At 43.3% G+C, this 13,118-nt stretch overlaps 1 protein-coding gene across 1 annotated transcript in view; it reads right to left on the reverse strand.

The window, feature by feature from the left end:
* Nucleotides 1-9,395: 9,395 nt before the first annotated feature.
* LOC144671289 (cation channel sperm-associated auxiliary subunit gamma-like) overlaps nucleotides 9,396-13,118 on the reverse strand; it is a 59,343-nt gene continuing 55,620 nt past the window's right edge. The window contains exon 4 of the mRNA XM_078533099.1: nucleotides 9,396-9,580. Within this exon, the coding sequence (XP_078389225.1) occupies nucleotides 9,396-9,580 (185 nt within the window). The remainder of the gene's footprint in view (nucleotides 9,581-13,118) is intronic.

A 13,118-nucleotide genomic window follows, 5' to 3' on the forward strand; every position in this document is an offset into this window, starting at 1 on the left:
CTTGTGTGGCGCAAATGTTATCTGCCCACACTCTCTCCATCTGTCTTTATGCAGGAAAGCTCACCCATAATAGGAGGGAGAGGTCCCAGACCAGTGGTGACATGGCCGCATTAAAGTCCTGCACGCCCTTTGAGGAGCGAGCTATTGAGCTAGCCAGAGAGGACCAGGGCCATTCATGTGGTGACAGTGAGGTCAGCGGCACACACCCAAGTGAGGGTCATACAATAGCTGATCCCTCTGACAACGATTCTGTGAATCCATTGTCCTGTTTTCCAGTCGCAAGACAAGTACTAATTTTTTTCTACTTTCTTTCATAGATACCTCTGGAAAGTGGGTCAGGGAGATCATGAGCAAGCCCTTCATCCAAACCCTGAGGACATCTCGGATGAGGATTGAACAAAGTCGTAGAGAAGATCCATCACAGCGCTGACCCACGCCCTTCACCAATTCAGAGACATGCACCTTTGTGGGACCTAGTTCCAGAGCAGGCTCGGGGTCATAAATTGGTGAGCACAGCACACAATCTGGTCCATAGCAGGCAGAGGCAGGGACATCCAAGGTCGCTGGCACTCGGAGGAATGCTGGAGGCCAGGATTCTGCCAAGTCTGAGTCAGATGACAAGATTCCAGACTCAGTCCTAACTCAGTTAACGGAGCTGTAGCGACAGTCAGGGGAAATCAGGAAGAGTTGTCAGTTCAATCCTCAGATTGCAATGTACGATGGAGGAGTCCTTCCGCATACAGTCTAAAGTTATAGCATTGGCATGCTAGTGCACTGAGGTCAACACTGGTAGAATGGTGGCCACCATGGAGACCTTGGTCCAAGACATACCACCTGTGCTGCTGGAGTTGCACTCGATCGCTGTAGGCACTGGTGGCATCCAGCAGTGGCTACGCGAGAGGGGGCCAGGGCACGTCAATCTCACTCCAGCTGCACCTTCTCCGCAAGGAGACAGGCAGGTGTCTAAGGCACCCATTGAAATGAGGACCAGCAGCTGGACAACCCAGGGCCACCCACCCAGGTGACTCTGGGAGTGCCCAGCCAGTCCCAATCCCTTCTTCCTATGGCTCCATCACCTCCAGCTACACAGGCCAAGAAGGGTGCACCTGCCCCCCAGCAGGAGACCCAAAGCAGGCTGAGGTCCTCCAGGTCTCGGCCCTCCAGAGGACGCCCGCCAAAGTCATCACAGCAACAGGCTGCCTCCACTTCCACTGTAGATGCCGGGGATGCACCAAACCGTAATGATAGGGTTAGGAAGACCAAGAAATATTAGGAGCACAGTGGTGGTATGGGCGTTCACTACATGTATATACTTATCACCACTGTAAATAGGATGAAACCGATTTCACATCTCCTCTCCTATATGCCTCCTCTTTATGCTGATTTGTGTTGCAGTCAATCAGGTGTAACGCCATGGTCCCTCCCTCCACTTATCGTAGATGTTGTTGTCATGTGCTTCTGTTCGATGTTGTGTGCATCCATTTTACCACAGTGTCTGTCCATTCTCAGCTCATTTCTGACATCAGCGATGCCTCACCCTCAAAGTAAAGTGTTCTTATTGAAGGCCACCTCGTTCACATGCTTTGCTGGGTCATGTCATGTTCATTCTTGGCTGTGTAAGATTGAGGCTGAGTTGTTCAGCCAATTCATCTGCATTCTTGAAAGATGAAGGTGTAGTGTGAAAGGATAGATGGTGAAACGCCTGGATAAGGGGAATAGTTTCTGGAAAGCCATGTACTCCCTGTCATTCACTAGGGTTTCAATCTATGAGCCCATACCCAGTGCTTGTGTGCGGTTCTATCTGCCTTGTACGTTGCCAACTCTCCAAGTATACATCTGCTAAGCTCAGCAATAAGTGTGAGCACCTTCCCACTTCTCTGTGTTGGACATCTGCCTATCAAAGCCATATTATTTTCCTGGTGCTCAAAGCTACAATATTGAGCGTTTCCCACCTTGTCCACATATTCTGTTTTGCAAGAGTCTCGCCACAATGTAGGATGTAGTGCTGGACCATATATTCTGCTTAACGGCCCCTCACCTAAACACCCACCAAGGTCAGCAATGATAAATCAAAATGGTAATGTGATGCAGTCAATGGAGCCTTTGAGCATGCTCTCAATACGCATATGTTAGCTTGATGGGAAGACAATGTTGAGGACAGGAATGGGCTAGGAGCAAGGATGTAATGAAATTGATGTGTGCTCTTTATTATCAACGAAGCATCACCTTGAGGGCTCTATGGTGAGTTTGCATTTTCAAGTTCGCAAGGGCCAGGACCGGCCATTAGGGAAGACTGTGTTAAAGAGGCAGCATTTTGATGTCTGGTAGGCAAGTATGTGAACATGGTCATCCTGAGGTTCTCCACCTGCATTGAAAGGTCCGGCTAAATGCAGGCCCGCATCCCTAACTGAGAGTGCCGGATATCAATGTGATGGAGATGAAGGTGACACAGCGGAATAAGTGATCTCAAAATGGATTTGCACAGAATGCATTGTTCTGTTGACGGAGATGGATCTCCTTGAGGAGCTTTGTCAGAGTGAGGCATACTGCCACGAGCCCACTGAGTATTGTAGAACAGCTCCTGCCTCTTGCAGGCTACCGTCGCAACTGGGATCCTGGAGATACGCTTGAAGATGCAGCACCTTTTGATGTCTGATGCTGGGTTGCCTACTTCCAGTTAGCACGTCATCTCAGCAAGGACACATGCTCTGGAGGTTTCAGCATCCTTCAAAGGATCAGGACAATGGTGAGCCTAAGTGTAACTACTTACTCTCAGATTGATGTGAATGGTTGAAATGAGAGGGATAACAGTGCTAGTGTTCATGTTAACTCATGATGGAAGGCACTTGTCCAAGAAGAAATTCAATACTACTAGTCATCCTCCTCATGGAATCTAGAGGCTATGAGGGCTTCAGACTTGCTTCAGCTTGCCTATGCTACGGCCTCTTCTCCTGCAGCCTCATCTTCCTCGACCTCATCTCTTTCAATGTCCTCCTCACCGGAGGAGATGTGCAGCTCCTCCATGTCGGCATCTGCCAAGTTCTCCTTCCTTTGCAGTGCCAGGATGTGCAACACACAGCAAGCCATAATGGTCCATGAGACCCTCTTGCAGACTGTTCTACAGTGCTCCACCAGATCTGTCTAAGTATCGGAATAGTATCTTAAAGATGCCATGCTCTGCTCTACCAATATCGAGGTAGTGGTATGAGCATCATTGTACCTTCTCTTGGCTGGATTTTGTAGCCACCGCACAGACATCATCAGCATGTCCTTTGTGGGTATCCTTTGTCACTGATGAGCTAACTCTGGATCATGTGTGGTCCCTTGATGATGTCCAGGATCTACAATCTACTCAAGATATATGAGTCGTGGCAGCTTCCCGAATATCTCGTGCAAACCCGCATGATTTATTTCTTGTGGTCACAGACCAGCTGCACATTGAGCGAGTGGAACCCTTTCCTGTTGATATATTGGAGTGCCTGTTGTCAGGGAGCTTTTATAACCATATGAGTGCAGTCCAGGCATCCTGCACCTGTGGGAATCTGGAAATAGTAGCAAAGACCAGTGCTCTGGCATCCTGGCTAGCTTGATCTCTAGCAAAATGCACGTAATTTGCCTTTGCAAAAAGGACATGTTACCTCCTGTATTGACTTGTGCGTGGAAGCTTGAGAAATGCCATAGAGGTCCCTAGTGGAGCCCTGGAAAGAGTCACTTGTGTAGAAGTTATAAGCGGTGGCAACGGCAGAGTCCCTGCGGCATCAACTCCTGGAGAATGTGGCAGATGTGAGCCACCAGATCCCTGGACATGCAGAGGTGTCTGTGACACTTTCTCTTGCTCATCTGTAGAAAAGACATGCGTGCTCTGTAGACACTCAGTCTCATCCTCTGGGTCCGGAGATTAAATTGTACCTGTCCCTTCCTTTCTCCAGGGCCATCACGCAAAAAACAGTGGTGTCCACTGCGGAACTAATTTCTTCAGAGGAGCTGTTCTCTTTTGAGTTACACGGTCACAGGACATGCATATCAGGCACCAGTGCAGAAAGGGCATCTTGATGGGACCTGTTAGAGTTAGGTGGAATCTCACTTGGTGAATCACAATTCGCAAATGAACATGTGCAGAAGGTGATGGTAGGTCTAGTAGAGGAGAATCCCTGTTGAAGGATGCAGTCCTTGCAAGCTCTGTTTAGCTTAACAGAGATGCTGAGTCTTGGAGGCCATCAATAAAAAGGAGAATGAGAGAAAGGCAGCATCAAATTTGCAAGGTACTGGCAGTCTTGCTAGGCATACTTTCCATAATAGCAGAGGATGAAGGAGTCCAGCTCAAGCATTTCTGGATTGATGTCACAGGCCACTGCACGGATGTAATTCATGAATAGAGTAGTCTCCTCTGTGGAACTTGAATCACAGCTCACAAATCAGCCCTTGCATTAAATGATGGATGCCAAAATTCTGCCATCTTACAAAGGATGACAGGTACATCAGCTGTGGCTATACAAGGATTCACTGGTCTGCTCCAAGCTATTCTTCCACAGAGCTAAGACTGATGTGCTTCTGGCCCAGGAGAGAGGAGATATGGAAGTGGGAACTCCACTCAAAGCATTTCCCTGCCTCATCCCTTGTCATTAGCCCCTACCCACCCACTCAACCATTACCTGACATGTTGCCTCCTCTCCCGATTGCGGAGTCAGACCTGCACAGGTGTAGTGGAGCAGTCTTTGGAGCAACCTCATGTCTCCAAAACCCAGAAGTTTTCGGCCATGAGGATCCCAGAAGTCAGAGAAGCCTGCCTCTACATCCACATAAGTCACAGAAGTTTCACTGTGTAGGAAAGGTACAGGAAGGAAGATGGTTATGTGGTTCACAGAAAATATGCGTATGGATGTTTAAGAAAATGTTGTGTTAATAAGTTCCATTTAGTTATTAAGAAGCTCACCTCCCTCAAGTTCCTTCTCCATATGGCACTGTATATGGATGTTTCGGAAGAGCTATCTCGCCTTTCTCTTTTTATCCCAGGGAGAAAATGTAAGTATATCTGAGGTAGTTGAGCGTGTTATCAGGGCCCAACAAATCCCACATGACATGAGACAAAAATTTGATGGTCCCAAATGTGATGGTCCAAAGATATGATCCATCAGAGAAATGTTCCGTAAGGGACCTCCAGAGGTATTGAATTGAAAGGGGTTTCAGGAGGTGAAGCTAGCTTTTCCCAACCTTGCAGATACCACATTGACCATTGATTCACTGCCTACAAGAGTGATTTGGCTCATTGTCAATCAACAAGATTGTTGGAGATGTGACAAAACTTGATCCAAAAAACTAGCCACAGTAGCTGAAAGGCTATGATGATGCCAATGTCACTGCTAGAACACTTCAAAGATATCCTTGCATCACATGGATGCAAAGTTGATGGGCATACAAATTAGGAGCAGGGATAGGCCACTTGGCCCCTCCAGTCTGTTCGGCCATTCAATAAGATCATGGCTGATCTGATTGAAACTTCAACTCCACATTCCTGTCTCCCACACGACCCCTCAGGATCTTAAAGGTTTCAAACAGATCGCTTCTTACTCTTCTAAATTCCAGGGGATACAAACCCAGCCTGTCCAACCTTTCTTCATAAGACAACACACCCATTTTTGGTATTAGTCTAGTAAATCTTCTCTAAACTGCTTCTAATGCATTTACATCCTTCCTTAAATAAGGAGACCAATACTGTACTCCAGATGTGGTTTCACTAGTGCCCTGTACAACTGAATCATAGCCTCCCTATTTCTGTATTCAATTCCCCTCGCAATAAATGATAACATTCCACTTGCTACCCTAACTACTTGCAGAACCTGCATACTAGCCTTTAGTGATTCATGCACTATGACACCCAGATCCCTCTGCATCTCAGAGCGCTGCAATCTCTCCCCATTTATATATTGTTCTTTTTTATTCTTCCTGCCAAAATGGACAATTTCACATTTGCCCACACTATAATCCATTTGCCAGATATTTTCCCACTCACTCAACCTATCTATAACCCTTTGTAACCTCCTTATGTGCTCTTCACAACTTACTTTCCTACTTATCTTTGTATCATCAGCAAATTTAGCAACCATACCTGCGGTCCCTTCATCCGAGTCATTTATAAAAATTGTAAAAAGTTAAGGCTCCAGCACACCACTCATTACATCCTGCCAACCAAAAAAAGACTAATTTATGGATACCCTCTGTTTCCTGTTAGCTAGTCAGTCTTCTATCCATGCCAATATGTTACTCCCTACACCATGAGCTTTTATTTCCTGCAACAACCTTTGATGTGGCACCTTATTGAATGCCTTCTGGAAATCTAAATACAGTACATCCACTGGTTCCCCTTTATCCAAAGCATGTTGATAAATGACTCCAATAAATTGGTTGAACAGGATTTCCCTTTCACAAAACCATGTTGACTCTGCCTGATTGTCTTGATATTTTCTAGTGCCCTGCTATAACATCTTTAATAATAGCTTCTAACATTTTCTCTTTGACAGATGTTAAGCTAACTGGTCTGTAGTTTCCTGCTTTGTCGTCCTCCCTTTTTGAATAGAGGAGTTACATTTGGTATTTTTCAATCTAATGAAACCTTTCCCAAATAAAGGGAATTTTGGAAAATTAAAACAAACGAATCAACTATCTCACTAACCACTTCTTTTCAGACCCTGGGATGAAGTGCATCAGGACCAGGGGATTTGTCAGCCCGCAGCCCCAACTGTGCTCAATACCACGTCCCTGGTGATTATAATTTTCCTGAGTTCCTCCCTCCCTTCTATTTCCTGATATCCAGCTATTTCTGGGATGTCCTCCATAATGAAGACCGATGCAAAATACCTGTTCATCTGCCATCTCTTTACTTTCCATTATTCATTCCCCAGGCTCACTATGTATAGGACCAATACTCATTTTGTTAACTATTTTCTTATTTAACCATGTATTGAAACTCTTACTTTATATCCTTATATTTCTAGCTAGCTTTCTCTTGCATCCAATTTTTCCCTCCTTATTAACCATTTTGTTATTCTTTGCAGTTCTCTATATTCTGTCCAATCTACTGACCTGCCATCCGTCTTTGTGCAACTATATGCTTTTTCTTTAAGTTTGATACTGTCTTTAACTTTTTTTAGTTAACCATGGATGGTGAGTCCTCCCCTTGGAATTTGTCTTTCTCAATGGAATGTACCTAATCTGTATATTCTGAAATGTCCCTTTAAATGTCTGCCACTGCGTCTCTATTAGCCTATCCCTTAATCTCATTTGCCATTTCACTTCAGCTAGTTCTGCTTTCATGCCCTCACAATTGCCCTTATTTAAGTTTAAAATACCAGTCTTGGACTCATTTGTCTCTCCCGCAAACTGAATGTAAAATTCAATCATATTATGATTGCTGAAACCTGCATCCCATCTCGTTGCACAATACCAGGTCTAGTGTTACCTGCTCTCTGGTTGGCTCCAGAACGTGCTGTTCTAAGAATCAATCCCAAAAACATTCTAGGAACTCATCTACGCTACCTTTGCCCATCTAATTTTTCCAGCCAATATGTGGATTAAAATCCCCCTTGATTATCACCGTACCTTTCTGACAAGGTCCCATTATTTCTTCCTTTATACTCTGACCTACCATGTGGGTACTATTAAGGTGCCTGTACACCACTCCCACAAGTGACTTCTTGCCTTTATCATTTCTCATCTCTAACCAAACTGCTTCTACATCTTGGTTTCCTAAACTCAGGTCATCCCTCTTTATTGTGCTAATGCCATCATTATTTAACAGAGCCAGCCCTCCACTTTTTTCCTAGCTTCATGTCCTTCCTAAATGTCATGTACCCTTCAATATTCACGTCCCAATCTATGTCATCCTGAAGCATGTCTCTGTGCTGGCTATCAGATCACTGATACTGCCCAATTCTTCTTCTCCTTGAGGCCAGTGTGCATCTGCTGAATGTAAAATGTAAGAAAGGGAGAAGAGTTAGCAATCGGTAGCATGGCTATACAGAGATGGATGAATAATTTCTGGAAACAGCTGCATCATATGTGAGGTGACTAAAAACCCTATAGCATTTGTCTTCCGGTCTCTTTAGATATCATGCTCCTTTCTGCCCACAATGTCCATGACTTGGTCCTCAAGTGGAGATGGCACATGGAAGAAACGTGGTCCTCCTCATGTGGCTGCCTCCCTGTTACTGTGTATGAGCATGCCCTGCAAGAAAGAAGTGTGTCAATTAAGGGTACTGAGAAGTTTAGAAACCATATTTATAATAGTTTTGCTGGTGAGCGAAAAACGGCAGAGGTATGAGGTGAGGGAAGTAGTGAAGAAGAGTTGCAGGTGCAGTCTGCTGCAAGAGATCTAAAATAGGCGGAGTGGAGTGTGCTGCAGTCATTTAAGGTGAGTGCTGGTAATTGAGGGAGTGGAGGGTAATGCTGGAGCAACAGACAGGCAAGGCTAATCATAGAGTAATGACAGATGAGTAAAGAAGCTTACCTTAGCTATCCTCATTCAGTCACTGAACTTGTTACATCTTAGCCATGTCCCAGGACTAATACTCTTTGCACTGATGCACTCAGCCAAATTTGCCCAAGTGCACTAGAAAACTTGCCTGCATATGTTCCTGCTACTTGGTAGGTAGACAATTTCTCTCCATCTGTCCACTTCCACCATCAAAACCTTCAAAGCAGTGTCTGAAAACCAGAGTTCCATTGTAGCTTCTCAGAAGCCTACCATTTTCCACAATCTTGTGTGAGAGATACCGGCAACCAAAGTGGACCTTCCTTTTCAGAGACAGACTGCCTTTAATTGTTTCTCAAATGCACTAATTTGACACCCCCATTAGGCAAGCTACAAATCAGCAATATAAGTTGTGCTGATATTTCACTTATTTACGTTGATCATTTCCATAAATTTGGGAGCTTCTTTCCTTCCATGTTATCAGGCTCACACTTAAAGCATGACTATTCTGCACGCAAAAATACACTCAAAGGAATTTCTGCCTCATCAAATTAAACAATATTGTATTACAATATTTGTCCTCATTTTAAAGTGATAGGGGTTGACATAGGTCTTGGCTAGATGTACAAAATTGGTTTATAGTGAATCGGCAGCCATCCATCCAATTAGGTACAATTTCAATCTGCTGTTCTCCCTGAACCTGTTTCAGACTACGAGCCAGTTTCAGGTCATTGTCCCTTAAAATTACACAGTGAGATAAAATGTCTAAAAGCTTAACATTATGCTATGAAATCACTTCATTTTAGTGATGGCACTAACCTATTTATAATAAGTTAAACAGTAGGGGGAGGGATTCATGAATGAATTAAATGTCTGCATGCTACCATTTAACAGCATAATTTCATGGCCATCATTTTTTTAGATCTATTTATTTGGATAAATAACTGAATAAAATAACAAGAAATATTTTAAATTTGTCTCCATACTTCTTGTCTGGTATTTCAAAATCAATCTGATTGCTTGTGATAAGTGCTTCAGAGACTATGGATCCATTCTTATATGGCAAAGGAACATACCATGCCACGTCACAAATCTCCGCCGAACATCCAGGAACTGACAAAGTAAAAGAAAGGCATAAAACAGTGTGGCTCTGGTTCATAAAGTCTTAGTACAACACGAATAAGGTAAGCCAACTATATTAATTCCACACCCCCCAACCCCAGTTCACTCTTCCCCCAAATAAGTTTAGTTTAAGGGCCTCTGGGTTCATCATCCATCACAGGGCTCTCCCACACCCACATAAAAAACTGAGACCACTGCCTTTGGTCCTGATTAGTAAGTTACGCAGTACTGGCATTAAGGAAATGACAGGAGGCATTATTACAGTACTATGTTATTTATATATCATTATGCCTACCTTGATCTCCAACAAAAATATATGTCACAAATATATCAAACAGAGATACAGTGAGACAAGTCTTCAGCTCTTTTTGTTTCCTTACACCATGTGAACTGGTGTACAATGACTGCAAATCACACAAGCATCAGTACCATTAAATCAGTAGAAACTGGTTTTAATAATACCCAAATTGCAGTTAGGGAATGAGGAAATTAATCTAACAAAGGTACTTGATTTCATGCCAGGGAGGTGATAGCAGTGGAGAATACACCGCGTGCCCATTTAGCACCTTGTTTCTTTGGTTCTTTATTCTTTCATTGGATAAGGGTGTCACTGACAAGGCCAGCATTTATGGCCCAACCCTAATTGCCTTTGAACTAAGTGGTTGCTAGGGTATTTCAGAGTCAACCACATTGATGTGGGTCTGGAGTCACAGGTAAACCAGACCAAGTAAGGATGGCAAATTTCCTTCCCTAAAGGCATTAGCGAACCAGTTGAGTTTTTACGACAACTGATAATAGTTGTCTTCGTCACTTTTACAATGTTCCAAGTTTATTAATTGAATTTAAATTCCACCCGCTGCTGTGGTGGAATTTAAACACATGCCCCTCCAGCATTAATCTGAGCCTCTGGATTATGAGTCCTGTGACATTACCACTACTCCACCGCCTCTCCTAGTACCAAGGTACCCAGTACCTTGAGGTGCTAAACAACGAACTATCAGATTTGATAGAAAAATAAAATAAAGAGTTTCCAAGGGGTGATTTTTCCAGTGCAAGTCTCATATACGTAGTGACGCTGATACAAGGACATGCCCCACTATTTAACTGTTTAATCCAGTAGCATCATATCATTGCTCTGCAGCTGGTGAACTGCATTGGACTGCAGGTCATAAGTTCTTATAGCTGTAATGTACCTTGACAATGCATATGATTGTGGTATCTTTGTCTGAACTATCATGTTATTAAAAGTTCTTCTTTCTTTCATACACAGCAACACAAATCAACAGAAACTGTTTTCTCTGCTTCCCAGGGCTATCTGAAGTGGAGCTCAAATTGAAAGACTACCAACTCAGAAGCAGGAATGTTTTTATTTTTATTCTTTCCTGGGATGTCAGTATTGCTGGCAAGGCCAACATTTGTTGCTCATTCGTAATTGCCCATGAGAAGGTGGTGGTGAGCCACCTTCTTGAACCACTGCAGTCCATCTGGTGTAAATACACCTACAGTGCTGTTAGGGAGTTCCAGGAATTTGACCCAGCAACCGTGAAGGAATGCGAAATAGATCCAAGCAGAACGTTGTGTGGCTTGGAGGGGAACCTGCAGGTTCCATGCATCTGCTGCCCTCTTCCTTCTAGGTAATAGTGGCCTCGGATTTGGAAGGTGTTGTCAAAGGAGCCTTGGCAAGTTGTTCCAGCATATCTTCTATATGGTGCATAATGCTGACACTGTGGTGGTGGAGGGAGAGAGTGATGAGGTGCTGACCAGTGGGCTGTTTTGTCCTGGATTGTGTCAAGCTTCTTAAGTGTTGTTGGACTCATACTCATCCAGGCAAGTGGAGAGTATTCCATCACACGCCTTAGTTATGCCTTGTAGATGGTGGACAGGCTTTGGGGAGTCAGGTGGTGAGTTACTCACTGCAGAATTCCCAGCCTCTGACCTGCTCTTGTAGCCACAGTATTTATGTGGCTAGTCTAGTTAATTTTCTGGTTAATGGTAACTCCAGGATATTGATTGTGGGAAATTCAGCAATGGTAATTCTATTGAATGTCATGGGGAGATGGTTAGATTTTCTCTTGCTGGAAGTGATCATAGCCTGACACTTGTATGGTGTGTATGTTACCTGTCATTTATCAGCCACAACCTGAATGTTGTCCAAAACTTTCTGCATATGGACATGGACTGCTTCAGTAACTGAAGTGTTCTGAATCATCAGTGAACATTCTCACTTCTGACCTTAGGGTTTCCTACCAGTAGGGCCTGACTCAGGTCCCTGGAATATCAGCTAGTATAAGTAAGGGAGGTTTTGCTAAAGCACCAAGCAAGTAGCACAAAATCCAGCTCAATGCAGTACTGCTAGACAGAGTACTTATTTAACTCGGGGAATTTGATGAGTGAGGGAACTCAGCGCAGGGAGGGAAGATGTACTGTCCTGGACATATGCAGATCAAGAAGTGGTCCGAGAGAGGGAATGAGAGACAGAGAGACTTGAGAGCTGCAGTCCATGGGCATTAATTAGATAAGCAGGCAGGTGATTGATTAGTGAGTTTTAAAGTTTAGTTTTTTCTCTAAACTTGGTCTGTGAATAAACTAGTACAGGGGAGATGTAAGTACCATATTAAATTCATAGCTTAGCCAGTTAAACCATTTGATATAACTAAAAATAATCAGAGATATTTCAAAACTGAAAGCCTCTTGGTAGATTAGGTTTGCCAGGTGGACCAAATCCATGGGGGAAACTTGATCACACCGTCACAAGTGTTTTGCAATTTGTATTTTATTTCGACTTGCATGCACTGAGTTCAGAAGTAATAAGATTACCACGACTTCAGAGGTTTTTAGAAAACTAAATTAAACATTTATTAACAAATTAAAAGATTTCAAGCACATACATAAGTCTACAAATTGCTACTATAATAACTCCTAAAACCCCTAAGTAATCTGGCTCCCAATTACACCTCTGTTAAGGCAACAGTAGAAAAACAAAATAGATTTAAACAGACCCAGGCAAAGCAACACAATATCCTGGACAGTGATATTCAAAGTGAGTTTTCTCAGTTTCAGTTCCTATAGACAGCAACCTGATGCACAGAAGCTGGAGGCTTTTCACACTTGTTAGATCTTAGAATTCCTTCTCCTCTGACACATAGCCTCATCTCCTTTATACAAGTTTCTCCCTTTTTAATGCAAATTTAATTGTTTGATATGTCTTTGGAACTTTATCTTTTTCATAATATAAACATTTTCGTAGTACTAATTTTATCAGTAATCTTTGGGAAAAATAAACACACTGTTTGGCTTAGCTTCTTCTGGCTAGAACATCTACTATCTCTTTGAATTTCGAACTAACCTAATTTATCTATAAATGCAAATTTTCCTTACACCTTGCACTCAAAGTTCAGCCATGTTTACATATTTAGCCTTTCAAACCTAGCTTCTTGTTGATGACTCAAAGCCTCCAGACCAGCTGTCTCCAATTCAATTAAATCCCCCTCCCCCACACACACACAGAAACTATCCAAACCCCACTATT

Source organism: Cetorhinus maximus, chromosome 32 (assembly GCF_964194155.1).
Source record: "Cetorhinus maximus chromosome 32, sCetMax3.hap1.1, whole genome shotgun sequence".
In the NCBI taxonomy this organism is placed as follows: Eukaryota; Metazoa; Chordata; class Chondrichthyes; order Lamniformes; family Cetorhinidae; genus Cetorhinus; species Cetorhinus maximus.